Source organism: Echinops telfairi, unplaced genomic scaffold (assembly GCF_000313985.2).
Source record: "Echinops telfairi isolate 266 unplaced genomic scaffold, ASM31398v2 ScPeMD7_7468;HRSCAF=8506_0, whole genome shotgun sequence".
NCBI lineage: Eukaryota > Metazoa > Chordata > Mammalia > Afrosoricida > Tenrecidae > Echinops > Echinops telfairi.
In genome coordinates, this window is record NW_022111369.1 from 38,427,528 (window position 1) to 38,448,966 (window position 21,439).

The following is a 21,439-nucleotide window of genomic DNA, read 5'->3' on the forward strand; positions in this document are numbered from 1 at the left end:
AATCGTTAAAAGGCTAAGAACTCATTGTAAATTATGCACCCTTGCCTTGTGGATTAAATTCCTGATAATTTTATAAGATTCAATAAAATATTTTTACATTATGCAAAAACCATGTTATCTATGACCAATTAGATTTGTCTAGCAGTTATAACATCGACGTTATCCTTTTCTCCTTTAGATGAACATAATACATTTTAAAATATGTATCGACTAGGTATCAGAGAAATTCATGCTTTAATCTTCTCTTCCTCTTTTGATTCTTTTTTCCTTATTTATATTTCACCTCTTCTTTTGTTTCTTTCATTTTACCGTGTTATCTCCCAATTTTCTCCCTTATCACTTGTCTGTAAGTGCGTTGTACTGTGGTGCTATGCTGTTGCAAATTATACCACCAGTATTTCACCTGTTCACAGGATTGCTTATGATGGACAGATCTCAGTAAAGCTCCCAGACCGAGTAAGAAGGGATAGGCACGTGAGGTCTTTGGAACATATTATCAATTGATCTCTGTAAGTTCTAGCTGAAGTTGAAGAAAATAGAAACAAGTCCATGAGAACTGAAATATGGCCTTGAGTCTAGTCACATAATATGGGAACATTAGATTTGACACTTTGAACATTGATGACCGAAGGCAAAACGAATTATGAGTCACTGTAAGATTAAAAAAACAAATAAAACCCCAATGTGTATGATATGGCTTTGTAATATTTCTAGGGTAACTTTGATTAAATATCTTTGTTATTGTTAGTTTGTTAAGTGCTGTCCAATTAGTTCCAACTCATAGTGACCCTATGTTCCGCAGATCAAAACGCTGCCTGGTCCTGTACCACCTTCATAGTTGCTGTCCTGCGGGAGCCTGTGCTGATGCAGTGCCTGTGTCCACCCATCTCCTCATGGGCCTTCCTCTTTTGTTGCCTCCCCTCCACTTTAACCATAATGATGTCCTTCTCCACGTTCTGCTCTCTCCTGGTAACACATCAGAAGTACGTGAGACAGAGTCTCTCCATCCTTGCCTCTAAGGAGCCTTCTGGCTGAAGTTCACCCAAGGCCTTGCTCTTTTGGCAGTCCATGCTATTTTCAGTATTCTTCACCAGCACCATAGTTTAAATGCATCAGTCTTTCTTTGGATCACCTATTCAAAAGTAGTTAAATATCTTGCTTAATAATTAATCTGAATAAAGGGCACATCCTAAAGTATAAATGAGGAAACTGTGGCACGGGGGCAAAAAAGAACTATAGTTTAAAATATTTTGAGAATTAGTAAAATTGATATTTGTAGTAGATGCTACAGCATATCACATACATTAATATTTATAGAACATGGCCTTGTCATCTGTCAGAAGCTTATAATTACTTATGCTAATATACTGTATATACTTGAGTATAAGCCAATCCTAACATCAGATGAGGCACCTAATTTTACCACAAAAGCTACATTGAAAATGTGCTGAAACACTCGGCTTATACACAAGTATATATGGTAATTCTTTTGGCACAAAAGCAATTACATCGTACTCTATTTTGTTGCAAATTGATTCTTTTAGGTTTTTACCTTCTGGGAGTACATGTGATTTATAAAAGATGGAATATAAAGTGTGATACAAATCAAAAGATTAAGTTTTATCTAATTGTACTGTAAAAAAACTTGACACCTTCCCATTGGTGAATGCCTTTGTTTTCCAGAAAAAAAATCAATTGCTTTTAAACTGGTTGTCTCAAATAAAATAGTAAAAGACAACAAGTCCATAAGCAAATGTGGTGAAGAAAGCTGATGGTGCCTGGCTATCAAAAGACATAGCATTTGAGGTCTTAAAGTCCTGGAGATAAACAAGTGGCAATCTAGCTGAGAAACCATAAAACCCACATGGAATAAGCACACCAGCCTGTCCCGACACAATTGCTGAAGACAAAGCGGGTGCATAAGCAAATGTGGTGAAGAAAGCTGATGGTGCCCGGTTATCAAAAGATATAGAGTCATAAGGCTTAAAGATAAATAAGCGGCCATCTAGCTGAGAAACAACAAAGTCCACATAGAAGAAGCACACCAGCCTGTAAGATCACAGGTGTCAAAGGGATCAGGTATCAGGTATCAAAGATTAAAAAAAAAAATCATAGCACTGTGAATGAGGGGGAGTGCGGAGTGGGGACCCAGGGCCCATCTGTGGGAAATTGGACATCCCCTTGCAGAAGGGCCACAGGGAGGAGATGAACCAGTCAGGGTGCAGTGTAGCAGTGATGAAACATACAATTTTCCTCTCCTTTTTGAATGCTTCCTCCCCTCCACTATCATGATCCCAATTCTACCTTACAAATCCTGCTGGACCAGAGGATGTACACTGGTACAGTTAGGAACTGGAAACACAGGGAATCCAGGACAGATGAACCCCTCAGGACTAGTGGTGAGAGTGGTGATACCAGTAGGGTGGAAGGAAGGTGAAGGAGAAAGGGGAAACATTACAAGGATCTACATATAACCTCCTCCCTGGGGGATGGACAATGGAGAAGTGGGTGAAGGGTGATGTCAGACAGTGTAAGATATGACAAAATAATAATAATTTACAAATTATCAAGGGTTCATGGGGGAAGGGAAAGTGGGAAGGGAGGAGAAAAATGAGCTTATACCAAGGGCTCAAGTAGAAAGCAAATGTTTTGAGAATGAGGGAAGCAAATGTACAGAAGTGCTTGACACAATGGATGTATATATGGATTGTGATAATAGTTGTACAAACCCCTAATAAAATGATTTAAAAAAAAGAACATCAGACACAAAGAAAACAAAATTTAATTTAAAACATAGGAAAGAAAAAAAGACCAGAGTAGATATCAGAAGATACTCTGAAACTTGCTCCTGAAAGGTAGAGTAGCTGAAAACAAACATAATGATGTAAAAGAACTTAACTGAAAATCTCAAAGGATAGGCTGCCAAGTCAAAGTGAAGTATGATAGTGAAATGTACCCAGAAGGAAGAGCCTGCTCAACATTTCTCAAGCTGAAAGGACTGGGGGAAATTCAAGACGAGTCAAAATGTTGAAGGATTTTATGGCAAAATAATGACTGTTGCTGGAAATATCAAAAGGAGAAAAAAGGAATACAGTGAGTTACTCTACTAAAATTAATTGGTAGACATTCAACCATTTCAAGAGGTATCTAAGGAAAAAAACGCAAGCAGTAATGAAGGCATTAATGAAAAACAAGGCTCTGAGAATTGACAGAGTACTAATAGAAATGTTTCAACAAACTCAGAAAAAACTCACTTACCTATGCCAAGAAATTGGGGTAATAGTTACCTGGCCAATGACTAGAAGAGATCCATATTTATAACAAACTATGGATAGCATACAGAAGAATGGGAATTCCAGAACCCTTCATTGTGCTCACGTGGAACCTGTGCATGGATCAAAAAGTATTCATTCAAGCAGAACAAGGGAGTACTGCATATTTTAAAATCAATAAATGTGTGTGCCAGGTTGTATCCTTTCATCATACTTACTCAACCTGTAGGCTGAGCAAATAACATGAGCAGCTGTGTTATGTGATGAATGCTGCTTCAGGATTGGAGGAAGGCTCATTAACAGCATGTGACGTGTAGATGATACCACCTTGTCTGCTAAAAGGCAAGAGGACCGAGGCACTTGCTGATGAAGACAAAGACTGAATTACAACTCAACATCAAGAAAACCTTGCAACGGAACCCATAGACAACAGCATGATGGACGTCGAAGAGATTGAAGCCGCAATGACTTCATTTTACTTGGACCCACAATCAGTACTCATGAAACAGTAGCCAAGAAGGCAAATGATATATTGCATTGGACAAATCTGCTCTCTAAGACCTCTTTAAAGTGTCACAGAGCCAATATTCACTTTGAGGACTAAAGTGTGCTTGCTTGGTCATACATATGAGGTGTTCATTGGACAATGACTAAGTAATGCCACATAAAAGTGGATACTTTTGAGTTACAGTGTTGGCAAAGACTGTTGACTAGACCATGGACATCTAGAAAAACAAACAAATCTGTCTTGGAGGTAGCACGACCAGCATGCTCCTTAGGAAGGAGTCTAATTTAGACATGTTATTGAGAGACCAGTCCCTGGAAAAGGCCATCATGCGTGGTAACGTAGCAGGGTAGCGAAAAAGGAGGAAAACTCTTGAAAGCTATGGATGGGTACAGTAACTTCAACAATCGATGATGCAGGGCCGGGCAGTGTTTCTTTGTATTGCACATCGGGCCGTGATGAGTTGGACCTGACTTTGCCGCATCTAACAACACGCCAACAGCTTTCTCCCGCTCTCAGTATCAGACTCATCTATGCCCACTAGGAACCATTGTGAGTATGCGTTATAAGCCAGGCACACTGTGCTATATGGCCTGTGCAGAATTATCTCATTTATTTTTCCAGCTATCTAGTACACCAAGTTTTATTATCCGAGGCTTAGCAAGCCCAAGTAACTAGGCTGTGGTTACTGCTAGTCATGCCTCACCTAGGTAGTAAGACTGCAGCCACATCAATGGAACAACTCTGAGACTCGTGCTCATTTTATTTTCCTTGTCAGCTGACTAGTGTGCAAGTTACTTTTATTGTGACCTTGGCTTACTTATGCCATGTCTGCAGGTAGGCTTTTCTTGACCTTCCCAAAACAGATCAAGACTATCTTTTATCACTGCATCAGGACCAGGTTATTCTGGGTGCTTTCAAACTGCCAAACATTCTGCTAGTCATTAAGTGCTTAACTCCTTGTGCCTCCATTGTTTTTGTGTGCCCTCCCGTTGTCACAGTTACCCCACAGGACTAAGCAGAGCTGTCCCAAAGAGTTCCCTAAGCTGTCTTCTTTATGGGAGCAGATTGTCCTGCAGAGCCACTGGTGGGCCAAAAGGTTGACCATCTGCTGCGTGAAACCAGTGGTCCTTGTGCTGCCCAAGGACTGCCCCCCACAGTTTCACCCAGGTGACTTTAGCAGCGCTGGCTTTGAAGGACTGTCCTGGAGACCTAGGCTGGAGCCTCCCTTCACCTAATTTACCCTTTCTAGTGCCTTTTGGTTGGGGCTGCTGTGCTTTTCTGACCTTTCCCCCCCTCCTCATTAGCATTCCAAGCCTTTTTTATTATTTCTTTGACATCAGTCATTTCTTTAAAAAATTTTTTTTATTGGGGCCTCGTACAACTCTTATCACAATCCATACATCCATCTATTGTGTCAAGCACATTTGTATCTTTGTTGCCATCATCATTCTCAAAACATTTGCTTCTACTTAAGCCCTTGATATCAGCTCCTCATTTTCCCCCTTCCTCCCTGCTTCCCTCTCCCTCATGTACCCTTGATAATTTGTAAATTATTATTTTATCATATCTTACACTGTCCGCCATCTCTTTTCACCCACTTTTCTGTTGTTCATCCTCCAGGGAGGAGGTTCCTTGCCAGATAGAGAGGGAATCGTGTCATAGAAATAAAACATGGGGGTAGGGTGTTGTAGCAGCTAAAAGAAGTTCATAAGAAAATGCCAGGATCTTTTATTTCCATTGTCTATGAACGCTTTGAAACCCCCCTTCTTCAGTTGAGGGGAAGGCCCTCGGCCAGAGGAGTGGCACAGTCCTGGGCTTCCACAATGGGCTCCAGCATGGGAACACCTGGGAGGGTGGGGCCGGGCCGGCCGGGTTCCGCTTTGTTGGACGTGGGTCTGGGTCTGCTATGGGTTGGAACCCACTCAGTGGCTCCTACCTAGAACGGCTACATCTCGGTGAGAAGACAACTTCCTTCTTTTCTGTCAGATCAGACGCATCACTGCGGATGCCTGCTAATAATCACCGCAGGTTCTAAGGAAATCCTTCTCTCTTCTTTCTGTGAGTCTAAGCAGCCCAGCTCCTGCTGCCTGCCTTTTCCCAGGGTTTAAAAGGCAATACATTCTCAAGAAAGGGGATCTGCATGAAACCCCGGATAATGTTTTTGATTTTTAGACTATCTTAGAAGTACCTTTGTGTGAAAGTTATATTTCATCTCGTTATCTTTTAATGAAAACTTTTCATTATTTAAAGTCTCACTGAAAAGCACAAACTGAAATAAAACCATAGAAGAAAAAACTTGCCTTCCCTCTCCACCCACACCCTTAAGATTATTTGTTAGTTATAGATATTTCTGTGTAGGCTCGTTTGATTGTTTTTGAGAGCTGTACCCAAGAATGGCCAGAGGTTGTGCGTGGTCAGGAGCCCCCAGTTTCCATTCAGTTATTCCAAGAATGTTTGCTCGGGAAATCTTGACTGGAAAATCGCATGCCGAGTGTGGGTCCTCTTTTAGAGACTGACAGAGCACACTCTGGGAGACATGAAGGAAAGCAAATCAGCGGCTGCCAGTTTCCTCGCTCCAGATGAGATGGGGAAGCAGAAAGTAAAAAGTGTGCCAAGCAAGCTCCTACTGGAAATGTTCTAGAAATGGAAACTCAGGGAAATCCAGGTGTGTGACTTGTCATTAGCGCATCATCAATCACCACACATAGCTGCTTACGAAAGCATATTTGCCCTCGCAGGTTCCTTGGGTCAGAATCCCAGGCTCAGCTGAGATGGATCCTCCACCCAGGTTCACAAGGCTGTGAGCCGAGTGTCAGCCAAGCTGCATTGTGTTGGGAGCTCAAGGCCACCGCCACGCCTTTTAAACCTTTCAGTGTGAATTGTGTGAAGGCTTGCAGAACGGTTCATCAGTTGTACAGGAATCATTCATACACATTTTTTGACTCATTTATTGCAATCTCCTCAATATACCATCACGTATTCCATATCTTCCAGTGTTTCCTGTCCCCATCCCTACTTCTTTCCTAACCCTCGCCACATTGTTAATGCACAGCCCTTGTCCAGACGTACGTGATTGTCTGCAGAACTCAGTTCCGGTGGTTGTAGGACTCAGGTCCCTTTTTGCTTATTGACGGTCACTTGGGGCTATTCTCAGTTCTTAGAGGCCACTCACAGTTCTCTGCCACGGGGTCCTCTCACAGACCTTCATGGACTTCTTGCTTCTTCGAGAGCAGCATGAGAGTCACATGGCAGTTTGCTAATAGATAAATGAAGGCACAAATGCTACTAGCCTACAGGTTGACAGTTCACATTTGTTCAGGAATGGCAGGGGAGAAAAGCATGGTGATATTATCTCATAGACATTATAGACACTGAGAACTTCATGAAGCACTTTGCCTCTCTCAATATATGGGGTTGCAGGATGATTGAAAGGTTGCTGCAGTCATGGGCTCAAACAACCATTGTGAGGTGGTGCAGGTCTGCGCACTGCTCCCTCCTGTCGTACACAGGGTTCCTGTGACTCGGATCTGCCTTAATGGCACCTAACCACAACAACCAGGGACCTCATTATCATAGCTCTCTAGTTGCCATTCAGCTCAGTGCTGATTATGCTTATCATTAAGTGTGTCAGATTATCCTCATTGCAAGTCTTGGTTGTTTTTAACATTTTATCATTTAAACTGGTTCTCTGATGCTCACAGGGAAAATATCATCTACACACATTTAAAAGAGGGAGAGGAATGTTTGCTGTGAGCACGAACCGGCACTAGACATGATTAAATTACAACCATACCTAATTCTCTGGGCACTAGAATAAGAGAGTTGACAGGATAGGGTCATGCTAATTCCCTGATCACCCATGAATTAGCCTCATCTTTCTCATGCTGATTTCTTCAAATTATAAACTTGAACATCTATTAGGGATTTTTTTTTTCATCAACAAGTCAGCACTTAAAACACTGTTTTGGGGAGAGAGACAATAAAGAGTTGATTATTCAGTTTATTCTCTGTGCCTGATTCATTGGGAGAGTCGTATCTTCTGTTACCCCCAATTAATCACTTTTAACCTTTGAGGAATCATGAAAACATTCTTTAGCATTCTTAACCATATCACGTTCCTATTTTGTGCTGGGCCCAATGCTGTGTGTGAAGAATAAGAGGTTGAAGAAGATGTAGTCTATGTCCTTGAAGCTCACAGCTTCTTTGGAAATTAAAATTCATTGCAGTCCTGTGTGACAAGTATGTTAAGAGATAAAGGAAGGAGTGGGCAAGTTTGCGTGGTGAAGTTCAGGAAAACTCTACTAAGGAGTTCTTGAGCTGGGTTTCAAAGGATGAGTAAATAACAGGACTGGGGGCACTGATGTTTCACGGGTGAAATTCTCGACTTCTGTGTGAGAGACCTGGGTTCCACTTGTAGCCAAAGTACATCATGAGCAGTCACTGCCTGTCTGTCTGTCTGTCTGCGGAGGCTTGCCTATTGCTTTGATGCTATAAAGGTTTCAGCAGCGTTTCCAGAGTAAGAAAGACCAGGAAGAAAGGCCTGGTAGTGTGCTTCTGAAAAGTCAGGCTATGGCAATGCGCTGAGTCACAACACTCTACTCCCCAAAGAATCACAGGGAAGGCACAAGTCCGGGCAATCTTCCTACTGCACAGGGGGTTGTTGCAGTCTGCCTGGACAGCCGCCAACAACAAAAACAAAATAGATTACAAAGAGATAAGGGAACTTGGGTTGGTTGGAGAGCAGCACGCAGGTGAGTGGGTCTGAAATCCTCAATGGGTAGAAGCCTGGACAGGTAAGGACCTGGATCTTCCCAGAGAACTGAAGACATTAAGACTGCTTTTTAACCGTTGCCGTGAGTCCCACCATACACACGCACAACAAACCAGGGGAAGACTTCTGGTTGAGAAAATGTAATGCTCTCACCCGTAAAATTCTGCAGAGTTGCCTACTTACTGTCTGACTTTGTGACCACTTTCCGAATGTTTCCCCTTCAAGGCAGAAGCCACCCACAAAGAGAGGCCGAGTGGCCATCAAGAGTAGCCAGCCATTGCTGGTTTTCATGGAGTGAGTCTTTCATTGGCTCATGTCCCCTTCTAGCTGTCAGAGGGGAAATGCTTGTGAGACACACATGTCGGTACTTGGAGTAGTGAAGAAGGGGTCGTTACGATCTTCAGCACTCCCAGGAATGAGTGTAGCTGATGTAGTCAACGTCGTAGGCAAGTATAGATAATGGAGGACCTTGAATGGTGAGCAGTGGAGTTTGGACCTCAGGGAGCCACCGAAGAATGTTGAGTATTAGTAGAATATCACTTTCCTTAAACCCTTAATCCGTACACTTCTAAAATGCTGTATAGCTCCTGAAAGTTACCCATATTCATTGCTATTGTGTTGATTCTGACTCATAAGAATCCTATTAAGTACGGAATACAATTGTCCCATAGGGTTTCCAAAGCTGTAATCTTTAAGGGACTAGACTGCCACAATTTTCTCCCAGGGAGCAGTTGGTGAATTGAAACTGCCAATATTTTGGTTCAGAGTTGAGTTCTTTACCACTGTATCACGAGGGCTCTGCTCCTTAAAGGGTAACTACCTCCTATTTCTTTGGGGATTGAACTTGTAGGGAGGATTTCTGTAGGAGAATTTTGCTTATGGAAATGTGAAAACATGTCTAACAACATACCTTTTTTGGGCTTAAGTTAATATCTGGGCTAGCTCCTCTTAGAGCAGAGCCTATGAGTGCATAGGGCCAGGAAGATCATATAAAATCCAGAGTTTAAATTACTATGGGCAGAAAAACAAAATAGTAATAGGTTATTTTGCTCTACTTTGCACTGGTGGCACTGTTGGGTAAGCATTGGACCACTAACTGCAAGGTGGGCACTTCAAACCAACCAGCCACTCTTAGGGAGAAAAATGAGACTATCTGATCCTCTAAAAATTTACAGCCTAAGAAACCCTACATAGGGTCACTATGAGTTGGAATGAACTTGATGGCAGAGGTTTATTATTATTATTATTGTTATTATATTGGTCATCTGCTGACCAAGGTAGCTTACCACCAAAGTGATTTTGTGGGACTCCATTTTTGTCCCCATTAGTATGTGAAATTCTAGGTCACTTGCCATTTTCTACTTTTATCATCATAAATGCTAACCTTCTGCAGTACATTTATGTGACAGGCACAGTTATCAGTGCTTGGTGTTACAATAGACTTTATGAAAGGCAGAGGCTATATAATTTTTTTAAAGCCTGGCAAAGAAGGAAAGCTCAAATATTTCCCACTAAAATTAGTATAGAAAAGTGCTAAGACTACACTCTGTCAAAGGCGGAAATTTTGAGAGACCCAGAAACAAGGGAGTCTTTTCTAGGTCTGAGGCTCATAGTATTAACTCATTTAATTCTCCTAACCCCCCTATGATCTGTGGACTGTGCCTATTGTCATTTTACACGTGAGAACACAGGTATAAACTAGTAAGTGGCTCTTCAAGGTTCCATAATTAGTAAGTGACTAAGCTTGGAATCACATCCTGACATTGAAGCTCCAGATTCAGTATTCTTAAAAGTAGGCTAGGTTTTCTGTTCATTGTAACTAAACTATAGATTCTTAGGCTCACAAGAAATCCTTGATCAGTCAGTAGAAGGCAGGGGCCATTGGCCCTTGCTTGGCACGGAGTTCTGTGCAAAGTTGACAAGAGCCATAGTTTGGGCAAAAGCACACAGTGCAACAAAGGCTTCCAAGGTATGGAGCAAAGAAGGACGATTGGGGATCCAGTATCATGAGAACTGCCAGTGGACCTTGTCCAATAAAACTTGCTGAAGAAACTTACAGGGCTAGAATTTATTGCCTCAAGGAATGTTAAGCTGGGGATATAAATGCTAACCCCACATGGATAACAGATACCGCCTCTTACAGGCATGCAGCCCGACTGAAGGAACTTTGAACGGAACAAAGTCTTGCCAGCACCCTCCTGTTTTCTCAATGTTACTAGACCTTTTCAACCACCCCCCAAAGTCAAAGCCCAGCTAATGTGGCTCTCAGCTCCACTCTGAATCATGGCGACCCAATATCTCTCAGACAACTGTGTTTCCAGGATGTTCACCTGATTGTTTTTTTGAGAAGTAGATTGATAGATTTTTCTTTTTGAGTAGTGTTGAACTAACTGCCCTTTTGTTAGGAACTAATGTATTAAGAGTTTGCACCAACTCTTCCAATTCTAGGAGGATAGGTTTAAACAAAAAGAAAAAAGTTTTAATACTAGGTTTCTGATTCATTCCATTTAAACATGTCTCTGAGATCAGTGGTGGCTGCAGATTCACTAAGTAATACGCTTGTCTCAGTTTGCCAAGGATTCCTTCAAAGAAACCAAGTTCACTGCCATCGAGTCAATGCTGAATCTGGTAGTTCATGATATAATGAATATTCTTTGTTAACACATAATTCAAAGGTATCAATTCTTCTTTGTTCCTCGTTATTCATTGTACAGCTTTTATATGTGAATGAGCTGATTGGAAGTGTCATGGCTTCGGTTAGGTGCACTATAATCTTCAGGGGGATCGCTTGGCTTTTTCTCACACATTAAAGAGTTCTTTTGCGGCAATACGTCATTTCACGTTGCTTTCTGCTGCTGATTGTGGATCCAAGTAAAAGGATCCACAATGTCAAATAACCATATCAATCTTTTTTGTTGGTGTCGATAATATTACTTATTGGTCAATTTGGGAGGGTTTCTGTCATCTTTATGCTGAGATAAAAACCATCAGTCTTTCGTCTTTTTAAGTAAGCGCATTTGCAGTTCATTTCACTGCAGTTCATTTCACTTTCAGTAAACAGGCTTGTTAAGGAATCTTCCTCAGACCCTGAGGCTGCATTCTTCTTTATGCAGTACAACTTCTCCGATATTTGTTCAGCATGCTCATCAAATACATATAATGACAAGCTACACTACTGACACATAGCCATCCTGATTTTAAACCTAGCAGTATCCTCTTGTTCGGTCTACCTCTTGGTCTGCTTACATTCAAGTTCCACAGATTGCAATCAAGTTTTCAGGGACATCTATTTTCCCCATAGTATACATAATTTGCTATGATCCACACAGTTGAATGACTTAGCATCTTAGCATCATTAACAAAACACAAACGGACATCACTCTGGCATTCTCGGCTCTCGGCCACTATCCATCTGACATCAGAAACAGTTTCCTTTGTCTCAAGCCCTCTTCTGAATCTGGCTTGAATTTCTAGCAGATTCCTGTTGGTTTATTGCTTCAATTTAAAAATAGTCTTCAGTAAATTTTTACTTGTGTGTTATATTAATTACATTGTTCAGTAATTTCTATATTTTGCTGGATCACCTTTCTTTGGAATAGGTACACATATGGATCTCTTCCAATCAGTTGGCTAGGTAGCTGTCTTTCAATTTTCTTGGGATAGATGAATGAGCACTTCCACCATTGCATCTCTCTTTTGAAACATCTCATTTGGCATTCTGTCTATTCATGGAGCCTGTTTTTTTTGTTTGTTTTTGTTTTCCAATGCCTTCAATGCAAATTGGACTTTCCCCATAAATATCTACCTCCTAAATAGTTGAATGTCAGTCAGATCCTTATGGTATGATGACTCTGTGTATTATTCCCATTTCCTTTTGATGCTTCCTGCATGACTCAATATTTTTGCTGGTCATTTCCTACTCTTGGAATCCTAACGTAGGATTTCTTCAATACATGTATGTGTCAGACAATTGTTCTTATTATATTACATATAACATTGATTATATTTCCTCTTAAAGGATCAATAGTAAAACTACACCCTGCCAAATGCAGAAAACCTGTGAAAACAATTCATGTTTGAGCCCATTGTTGCGGCTACTGTGTCAATCCATCTCCTTGCGGAACTTACTCTCTTTTGCAGCCTTTCCAATTAAAGAAGCATATTCAGGAACTGGTCTTTCCTGATGGCATGTTCAAAGTCTGTCAGATGAAGTCTCACCATCCTGGCTTCTACAGAATACTCTGGCCGCACTTGGCAGCCCATGGTGCTTACCATATTCTTCACCAGTACCATCATTCAAAGGCATCAGTGTTTCTTCCGTTGTCTTTATTGAATGTCCAGTTTTCACATGCATGTGAAGTTGTGGTAACAACTTGGGTCAGGCACACCTTCATCCTAAAGGTGAGGTCCTTGCTCTCCTAAATGTTAGAGATCTTGGACAGCCGATTCACCCAAGGCAATACTCCATTTGGTATCCTGACTGCTGCTTCCATGAGCATTGATTGTGATTCCAAGTAAAATGAAATTTCTGATATCTTCAAACTTTTCTCATTGAAATAATTGTAAATGACATTATTTTCAATGGAATCAGAGCCTCAGCTATACAAGAGTAGGTATATTTAACAAAAATGTGTGAGATGTCCACATAAATGTACAAAACATTAACACATGAAAGACCAATATATGCATGTAGCATGATCATATTTATCCATAGAATTTTTCAATATTGCAACTAAAGCCTTGAATGCGTTCTTCAGTTCTTTCAGCTTGAGAATTGCCAATTGTGTTATATCTTTTTGGTTTTCTAACTTCACATGTTTTTTTGGCTTTGTTTTCGCACATTTCATTGTACTACTCGATTTGTCTCTTCAAGCCAATCATTGAAATCTTCTCTTCAACGATTTTCCTTTATCATTTCTTCCATTTGCTTTAGCTACTCAATATTTAAGAGCTAGTTTCACAGTGTCTCTTTAGGCATCCATTTTTCTCTTTTCTTTCTTTCTTGTGTTTTCAATAACTTGTGTTTTCATGTATGACGTCTGTGATGTCAGGTCTTTGGTCATTAATGCTGAATGTGCCCAAACTGTTCTTGAGATGAATTCTGAAATTGTAAGGGATATTTTCAAGATTGCATTTTGGCTCTCATGGTCTTTAAAATTTTTTCTTCAGCTTCAACTTGAACTTGCCTATAAGCAATGGCTGTTCCACTGTCAGCCATTGACCTTGTTATGAATGATGATACTGAGTTCCTCTATTATCGCTTTTCACAGATGTAGAAGATTTGATTCCTGTAGGTCTACCTTTATAGTCACTATTTATTGAAAAGGGTGTTTTTTATGAATAGGTCCTTGGTCTTGAAAAAATCTATCATGTGATTTCTAGTGTTATTTCCATCATAAATTTTATATTTTCCAAGTATCAATCATTCTTATTTGTTTCCCATGTTCATATTCCAGTCACCAGGTATTAACAATGCATTGTGATTGTATGTTTGATCAATGTTGGATTACAGAAAGTTGATAAAAATCTTCAATTTCTTCATCTTTGACATGAGTGTTTGATGTGTAAATTTAATATTAATCGTATTAACTGTGTTGACTCATAGGTGTATGGACAGTATTTGCTTCTAACAGCATTTTGCTTTAGGATAGATCTTGAAATGACATTTTTAATGATGAATGTGATTATATTCCTCTTCAATGGTAATTTTAAAGGGCAAACTCAAGATTTGGTAATAGATGGGGTGACAGCAGCAGGGAATTCTCAAGGTACTCCAAGAGTTCTGATGACTCTGGGTTGATGGACTTGCAGTAAAGAAAAAGAAATTCATTGTTGCCGTCCTGTAAGCTACTGATCTGTTGAATGAGGTCCTGAAAGAAGTATCTGATTCCATTAAGTTTTACTTTGGGCTAGAAAACCTTTTCATATAAAAAATGACCAGTTTTCAAACAATAAAATTAGAAATGGGATAGTTTTAATGGAAAGCATGGAAAAAGCTATGGTAAAGTACGCTAATTTTACGAGTAAAAGTAAGTATATTGTCAAAGACTGACTTGAACCACAAGATAATTTTTCCTCCAGCTTATAAGTCTATGTTGTCCACATATAAACATGTTAAATATAATATTTTACTTTTTTGCTAGTGAATATTGGTGAGTGTTTATTTGGAGTTGCTTCTTTTCCAAAAGAGATTAGGGTATTTAGGGTTGTGGATAGACAAAGTGGGCTTTGGATTTTGAGAATGAATCGACTCTGATAACGGAAACACTGGTCATATCTAGCCTACAGATACCTAGCATGAACTCTTAGAAAGACGTACCTGCGCCAGCCATTTCTCTGTCTGATGAGACGTACTGCCCTCCCAGTAAGATGCACTCTTCACCTCCGCAGAGGCACGAGGATGCAACGGGTGCATCGCACGCTTTGGACGCACTGATTTAGAATCCTATGGTAGATACATTGCCCTACTCCGTAATTTCAGTTGGGCTATCCATAAACAGCTATAACAGTTACCTAGTGTACAGTGTTGAAGAGTACATAAAGACCTAGTACCACCGTCATTGTGTGCTCATGTGTGCATCAATGAGAGTCTGCTGGGTTGTAGTCCCATGAAGAGAACTTCTTCCTGTCAGATGGAGATGCTTTTCATCCAGATACCAGTGTCCTCCAGTAGTGCATCTGGCAAGCTCGAGGAAGGTTACTTTTGTGCTGATGAAGATGAGGGGATAACGACATTGGTGGACCAATGATGATGCTTGCTGAAGTGAAGGACAGCAATAAAGAGGAAGGCCCTCAATGACCCCAGAGAGAGGGATTGACACTGTGGCTGCAACAACGGGCTCGAGCAATAGGAATAATTGTGAGGATGGTGCAGGGCCGGGTAGTGTTGTTTTGTGGTACATAGGGCTGTTATGCTTAGGGACTGATTCGATGGCATCTAACAACAACAACACCGATTATTAGATACATATTTTTGAGTGTTTCACATGTAAGATGTGATTATTAAAAGGATATGTTGTTTTGTGGCAGTACGGGAAACAATCTTTTCCCTTGTTGCAAAAGCAATAAGTATCTAGGTAGTAATACCAAGTATCAGAATGAAGCTAATCTAAATAAGGAATCAAGATATTCATTAACTGTAACTAACCTCTTCTTTATCCATTCTACCAGTGAGAAGAAGCTCATTACAGATGCCCTAAATAAGAATCAGTTTCTGAAGAGACTGGACCCCCAGCAGATCAAAGACATGGTGGAATGCATGTATGGGAGAAACTACCAGCAGGGAAGTTACATTATTAAGCAAGGGGAACCTGGAAACCATATCTTTGTGCTGGCAGGTGGGTTCCACAGATTTTTCAAATGTTTATACTGCAAATATTTTCCCCCTTTCTTTAGGGTTTTCCCCAAATATTTATAAAAATACACCACTGATTGCTCTATTTGTAGAAATGTTAACAGATTGAGTTCACGAAATAGCCATGTCAGTATTCAACTCATGATGATAATACTTAATAGTAAGTGATTCCTCCATTCCATTAGTGGCACACATGGGTAAGCTCACTGCTGTTAACCAAAAGGTTAGCAGTTTGAGTCTACACAGAAGAGCCTCAGAAAGAAGGCCTGGTGATCTTCCAGGAATTTTTTTTTCTTTTCAAAAAAGCAACCATTGAAAACCCTTGAATAACAGTTGTACTGTGACACAGAGTGGGTGTCCGTGAGTCCTGTGTGTCACAGTTTGTTACTGTCTCCTTGTTGCTACTGTAGACTGTGCCACAGAAAGGTTAGGTAACTTAGCGAAAGCTCCGCCAGTTATCCATGGAGAGAACAGAAACTTAGGCAGGCTGACTCAATGTCCACACTATAATTACAACTCTGCTCATTTAACAACGAAGAAGAGATCTTTTCATTCAAAATACTGTTTATGTTGACTTCTTTTAGGTAGCTGGAACTAAACACTTATTTTGTGTGTTTGTAAAATAGTTTGGTTACATACTAGTGCTTTAACTAGATAATTTAGGTACATTTAACCAATAGAAAAGTCAAGTGAAATAATTTATGATTAGCATTATTTGATTTTCTTTTAATACTTTTTGATGGTTTCCTCCATTGATGATCACTTATACATACTTAAATTTAGTTCTCAAATTTGTATTATAATGGCTACTATTTAATATTTATTTAAATAGTAAGCATTATATATATATACATATACATATATACATATACACACAGAGCAAGAGAGATAGAGCCATGTTGGTGTAGTGGTTATAAGATGGGCTGTGAGCCGCATGGTCAGCAGTTCAAAACCACCAGCAACTCTCCAAGAGAATGGCAGGGCTTTCTACTCCTGTAAACAGGAACAGTCTTGTTAACCCACAGTGGGTTGCTATGAGTCATCATTGACTCGATGGTAGTAAATTTGGAATTTAGGATATATACCTACATACAGAAAAATAGAGAAGCAAGAGAGTCTTTGAACAGATTCTGAAGATATTAAAATGCCCTGTGAATTTTTGAGTTGTCTCAACTGTCAGACAGAGCTTTAGGGAAAAAGATAAATTAGCTTACCAAATTTAATAGTAACTTGTAATGTGCTGTGGCCTTTAATTTTACACTATTGCCATTGCTGTTAAATTGATTCTGACTCATGGTGACACTGTATGACAGTAGAATAAAGTTTATAATGTTACCAAGGCTATAAATCTTTATGGAAGCAGACTGCCATGTTTTTCCTGTGGAGTGAACTGGTGAGCTCACACCTTGGATGTTTTGTTCAGCAGCCAAGCGCTTAACCACCAAGCCACCAAGGCTCCTGTTTTACTTTACAGATCCTGAGAATCTAAGCAATGTTTTTATTATTCTTGTGTCCTTGGGGCCTTAGGTGGGGCATACATTCCAATGATACTGTCCTGTTTATAGCAAGCACATCCAGTGATTCTTTAAACATGACTTTTTAGCACACGTGATAATTGATGCATCCTTTGTCATGTACATCTTTGTAGGTACCTTTTAAATCGAACAGTCACTCTCAGTAGTTGCTCTACCTAAGAAATGAGTCATACTCTAAATTTTCCAGCCTTCACGTTTTTAAGGACTGATGATCTAGAGTGATTTTTTTTTCCCTCTTGCAACTGATCTCCTGGGCATTTCACTTCTAATGTAGTTACACGAGAGCATTCTGGCAAGAGAGGATGGGCCATCAAGTCAGTAGACATTTATGGAACCTGCTAGGAAAGGATCAGCCCATCTTGTCCCTGGTCAGTCCCTTTGATGAAAGGCTTGAGCAGTAGGCAATCCAGTAGCAGCAGAGTGGAGCATATATGGAAATGAGAATCAGACAGTTTATGATTTGGATTCATTATGGTGTTATTTAAGGACTGAATTACTTGGTTTAATTATCTGATTGAATAAATTAATTTGGAAATTAAAAATCTCCCCTTTATGTAATTATAGCATAGTGTGAATAGCAAATTGTGAAAGTCTATTTAACTTAAACTTTTGCTGTTTCATACAATTCTTCAATATTCGGCAAGCCCCAGGAGCCATAACCAATTAGATAACAGAACAAGAAAAGCCATGATACAAACTCGGCAGTACCACTAAGTGGTTTTGATAGAATAGAATTTAGCTACAATGAGAAATTATTAAATTGCTTATCTAATTTTTAGGATTTGGAGCCAAAACCGTGTTTAGTTCTCACCAGAATATAAATTACATAAGAACAATATATTTTCTTTTTTGTTCACTCAGTGTCTCTGGTACCTGGAACAGCTCTGGGTGCAAAGTACTGAGATGAAAATTTTTGAATGGATGAATGGACAGATGTGGCAAAGCTATTTAGTGGTACATTAGGAGAAGGAAACAACCTTATTTCATCAAGGGTAGACACTTTACCCCTCCAAGTCTTGGAATTCAGAATTTTGAGGCATATGATTGTAGGTAGCTAAGATTTTGTTTTCATTCCTCCTGATGTAGGAGAGAACAGATTTGCCAAGGCAAAAGAATTGTGTCTTTCCTCCATCTTAGCTTAGATAAAGATTAGTGCTAAGCACTCTTCTAGTGGTTTTCATTAATTAATTTACCTAAATTAAGTCATCATACTAGCCTGTCCCAGGTCACAAAACTAGTCATGATCAGGGCTGACTCTCAAAGCCAAGCAGTGTGATTGCAAAGCCAATGCACTTGTGGCTGGTGGCAAGTTGTCCTATGAAGGCCAATGGCCATGCTGTGTTGTCAATTACCCAATGATTGCACAAGAGAAATCGTTCTGTGCACACCATTTTTAATGGATTAGATCTAACTTAAGCAAAACAGCATGTACTGCTTCCGGGAAAGAGTGATTCATTAACAATGTAGTTGCTGTTAGGAGGAGCCCTGGTGGCGCAGTGCTTAAGTGCTAGCTGTTACAAAAAAGTCAGCATTTTGAACTCACCATCTGCTCTACAGGAGGAAATGTGACAGTTTGCTTCTATCAAGAATTATAGCCTTGGAAACCCTAGGGAGCAGTTCTGCTCTATCCTATAGGGTCATTATGGATCTGAGTCAACTCAGTGGTAGTAGGTTTGGGTTGTTGTTAGGTCCCATTAAATTTGTGTCCTATGTTGGCCTATGACTCATGCCAAGCTGATGTCATAGGTTTTTACCCATAGGGTTTGCATTCACTGATTGTAGGAATTAGATTACCAGGCCTTTCTTCCTGGCCTTAGTCTAGAAGCTCTGCTCAAACGTCTTCAGCATCATACCAACCCAAACGTCTTCCCTGACAGAGAGGTGGGAGTTATGCTTTTGGTACTTGTGTTCGAATTGAACTCAAGTCTCCTACATGGAAAGTGAGAATTCCCACGAAGCCCTGCTGTTGCTAACACATATCACCTACCAGTGCGAACTGAAAGGTCAGTTTTGAGCCCACCCAATGTGCTGCTGTGGAAAAGACTTGGTGATCTGCTCCCATGAAGAGTAAGCCCACTGCTTTTGAGCTCGTGCTGGCTCCGAGTGACAGCATGGACGGCTCTGTTAGGTTCCAAAGCTCGGAGTTTGTGTTTATAACAGTTTTACTGGCACTTCATTCACATATCATCCACTTTCACTAGTTCAATCATATCAAGAAGAGTTGTATAATAAGTACCACAATTAATTTTAGAGTGTTTTCTTCTTCCTTGTAGTCATTGTTATTCATGGAATTATTTTTTTAATTGTGGCAAAAATATACACAACATGACATTCTACAATACAACAACTTCTACATATATAATTCAGTGCCATTAATTACACTCTTCGTGTTTACAACCATTATTAATATCCTTTTCCAAGTTATCCCACCACGTTAACATAAACTCCATGCCCCTCAGCAAAAACTCCTCCTTCACCCATGATAACCATGCTCAAGCTTGGTTTCTTCTTTCTTTCTTTCTTTCTCTTTTTTAGTGGTTTTCTTGTATGATATGTGAATATTATATCAAGGCTCTGAATTTTAATGTAAGCAGAGTGCAATTACAGCCGAGAAAATTCTGTGGGCAGTTCTGCTCTTGGTTGTAATTCTTCAGAATTGAGTATCCAGCACACAGCAATTACAACATGCTAGACCTGGCTCTAGGCTATTTGTGTGGAGTAAGTGATGCGCTTCTCAAAACAGCTATAGGTAGTTAACACTGTTATTATCCCCATTGTCCATGAGGAAGCACAGGCCCAGTGGGTCATTTCCTCAGGGTGACACAAGCAGGAATGCACAAGTCGTTTGATCTCGAAGCTTGTACTTTCAACCACTCTGTCTCAGTGGCATAGTCGGTACCTGTTGGGTGGCTAACCACAAGGTCAGCAGTTTGAAACCACTAGCTGCTCTGTGGGAGAAAGACAAGGCTTTCTATTTTTGCAAGGAGTTACATACAGTCTCGGAAACCCCCTGGGGCAGTTCTACTCTGTTCTATAGGGTCACTATGAGTCAGAACTGACTAGATAGCAGTGAGTCTGGTTTGGGGTATTGTAATGAGGAAAGTGAGCTATCTTACCTATGCGCTTTGTGATTGTTTTTTCTTATGATTTTTATTAATTTGTGAGTGCCAGACACATTTTGCCTATTTATGTTTTGAATTCTACTTGATAGAGGGCCGCATAGAGGTGTCCCAAGGGGAGAAGTTGCTGTCCTCGATCCCCATGTGGACCACGTTTGGGGAACTTGCCATTTTATACAACTGTACAAGGACTGCTTCTGTGAAAGGTAACGGGAGATGAAATGATGTACCCTAGATTATTTCACAGAGAGAAAATTAATCTAGGAAAACCACCACCGCATCCTTACTTAGAGTCTTTTTGTCTCCTCTTATTCTCTTATCAACAGACACGCGATGCCTATGCATGATTAGTTTATGGTGAAGAGATGGCCAAAGAACCTGTTCCAAAGGGCCATCTCCTCCTTTGACAATATGAACGGGGCTTGAAACAGGATGGTGCCATCGCGAGCCTGGGCTTCCCTTTCCTTTTTACTTTCCACTACATACCCCTCGGCCTCCGGCTCCTCCACAATGCATGTTTTCTGTTCTTCCCAAGGCTCTGACAATGCCAGAACCTTTAACTGAAGAAAATGTAGGATGTCAACCTGATTCAATTCAATTTTGAAGCTTTTATGAATAACTTTTATTATTAATTTTATTTCTCCTCCTTGGCTTTATTGTTAGAGATGGCCACAGGAATATTGCTCTTAAGGTGTTTTTTGTAATGGATTATGGAGATGTGGCTTCTCAGTGTTTGGGGCATGTAGATATGGTGTGTGTTTCTCAGTGTTTGGGACTGAGCTGCTGTAATGATCAGCATTAATACAGTTGAGGTACTTCATAAAAATGCAGATTATGAGGCTCTTTTACAAGGCTGAATCAAAATCTGTGAGCAAAGGGC

The 21,439-nt window shown here is 40.2% G+C and overlaps 1 protein-coding gene across 1 annotated transcript in view; it reads left to right on the forward strand.

Moving 5' to 3' along the window:
• The window catches only part of PRKG2 (protein kinase cGMP-dependent 2), a 101,010-nt gene that overhangs the window by 10,775 nt on the left and 68,796 nt on the right, over positions 1–21,439 (forward strand). The window contains exons 2-3 of the mRNA XM_004703223.3: positions 15,722–15,888; positions 20,652–20,765. Of these exons, the coding sequence (XP_004703280.1) occupies positions 15,722–15,888; positions 20,652–20,765 (281 nt within the window). The remainder of the gene's footprint in view (positions 1–15,721; positions 15,889–20,651; positions 20,766–21,439) is intronic.